The following is a 1,057-nucleotide window of genomic DNA, read 5'->3' as shown; positions in this document are numbered from 1 at the left end:
CCGTGGGGGAACGGGCGGGCAGGTGCTGCTGACGCGTGCGGCGTATTTGGCGCTAAGCACGGCCGAGCGCGAGCAGTTGGAGGTGAGTGCGCTGGGCGCGGTGGCGCTGCGCGGGGTGCCGAAGCCGGTGGAGATGTACCAGCTGGACGCCGTGCCGGGGCGCACCTTCGCCGCGCTGCGGCTTGACCGTTTGATGCCGGAGCTTGACGACGGCGGGGACACGTCCAGCGGCGGAGAGGCCTCCGCGTCCACCGCCAGGAGCGGCGTCTCACACACCATCGTGACCGTCTTGGCTGTGCTGCTCGGCACCTTTGCTGCCCCGCAGCGGCTGCGGGTGCTGCGGCCCCTCTGCGAGCGGTGGAGGGTCGGCGTGCCGCACGCGGTTGCAGCGACGCGTGAGGAGGACGCCTGCCGCGTGGCGATGGGGCGGCTGGCGCTCAAAATGAGCCGCGTGATGGAGAAAAGCGCCAAGAGAGCTTCACTTGACGGCGAACCACGTAAAACGTCTCTGCCGCTCATGTCTTTCTTTCGCAGTGACGATGAGCTGCGCCTATTCAACACCTCCGTTGGGGGAGATGAGAGTCTCGGGAGGCGTCAGCCACGCAGCAGCTTCAGCCAGTCGTCATTGTCCGCAATGGAGGACTCAATTGTCACCGTCCACGTTCGTCGGCGTGTGTAACTGCGGCCTGCCCCGCGTGCGTGGGGCCGCAGGCAGCGACGGTGCGGGCGTCCCCCGCGCCTGTGGAATGAATTGTTTTGCGAGCGGGGGTCCGCCTTGCGCCGCGCCTGCGTGATGTATTTGTTTGTCTGCTGAGAAGCCTCTGGGAGGGGCAGGCGGCCAGCGGAGGCCAAAGAAATGGGCGGACGGTTTGTTTGTTTGAAGATATTTTTATTTCCTGCAGGCGTTAGCTGTGCCGCTTTATGCGAGGGGCCGCGTTGGGGAGCTGGCGGGCGCAGCTCTGCCCCGCGCCGCTCAGCGAGCTCCTCGCTTGCCTTGTCTCCATACAACGCCTCTGCGTGAGTTCACGGCAAGGGCCCAGTCATTCCGGAACGCCTG

The 1,057-nt window shown here is 66.0% G+C and overlaps 1 protein-coding gene across 1 annotated transcript; it reads left to right on the top strand.

Moving 5' to 3' along the window:
• Tco025E_09374 (receptor-type adenylate cyclase) lies at positions 1–679 on the top strand (the record flags this gene model as incomplete). Its single annotated transcript, XM_029376193.1, has 1 exon — positions 1–679. A coding segment is annotated over one exon (679 nt), but the record flags the coding sequence as incomplete, so codon positions are not given.
• Positions 680–1,057: the final 378 nt, after the last annotated feature.

This window comes from Trypanosoma conorhini, assembly GCF_003719485.1.
Source record: "Trypanosoma conorhini strain 025E chromosome Unknown Tco_14.4_contig_01087, whole genome shotgun sequence".
In the NCBI taxonomy this organism is placed as follows: Eukaryota; Euglenozoa; class Kinetoplastea; order Trypanosomatida; family Trypanosomatidae; genus Trypanosoma; species Trypanosoma conorhini.
The sequence above is the reverse complement of the archived record's forward strand: the minus strand, read 5'-3'. Positions and strand labels throughout refer to the sequence as shown.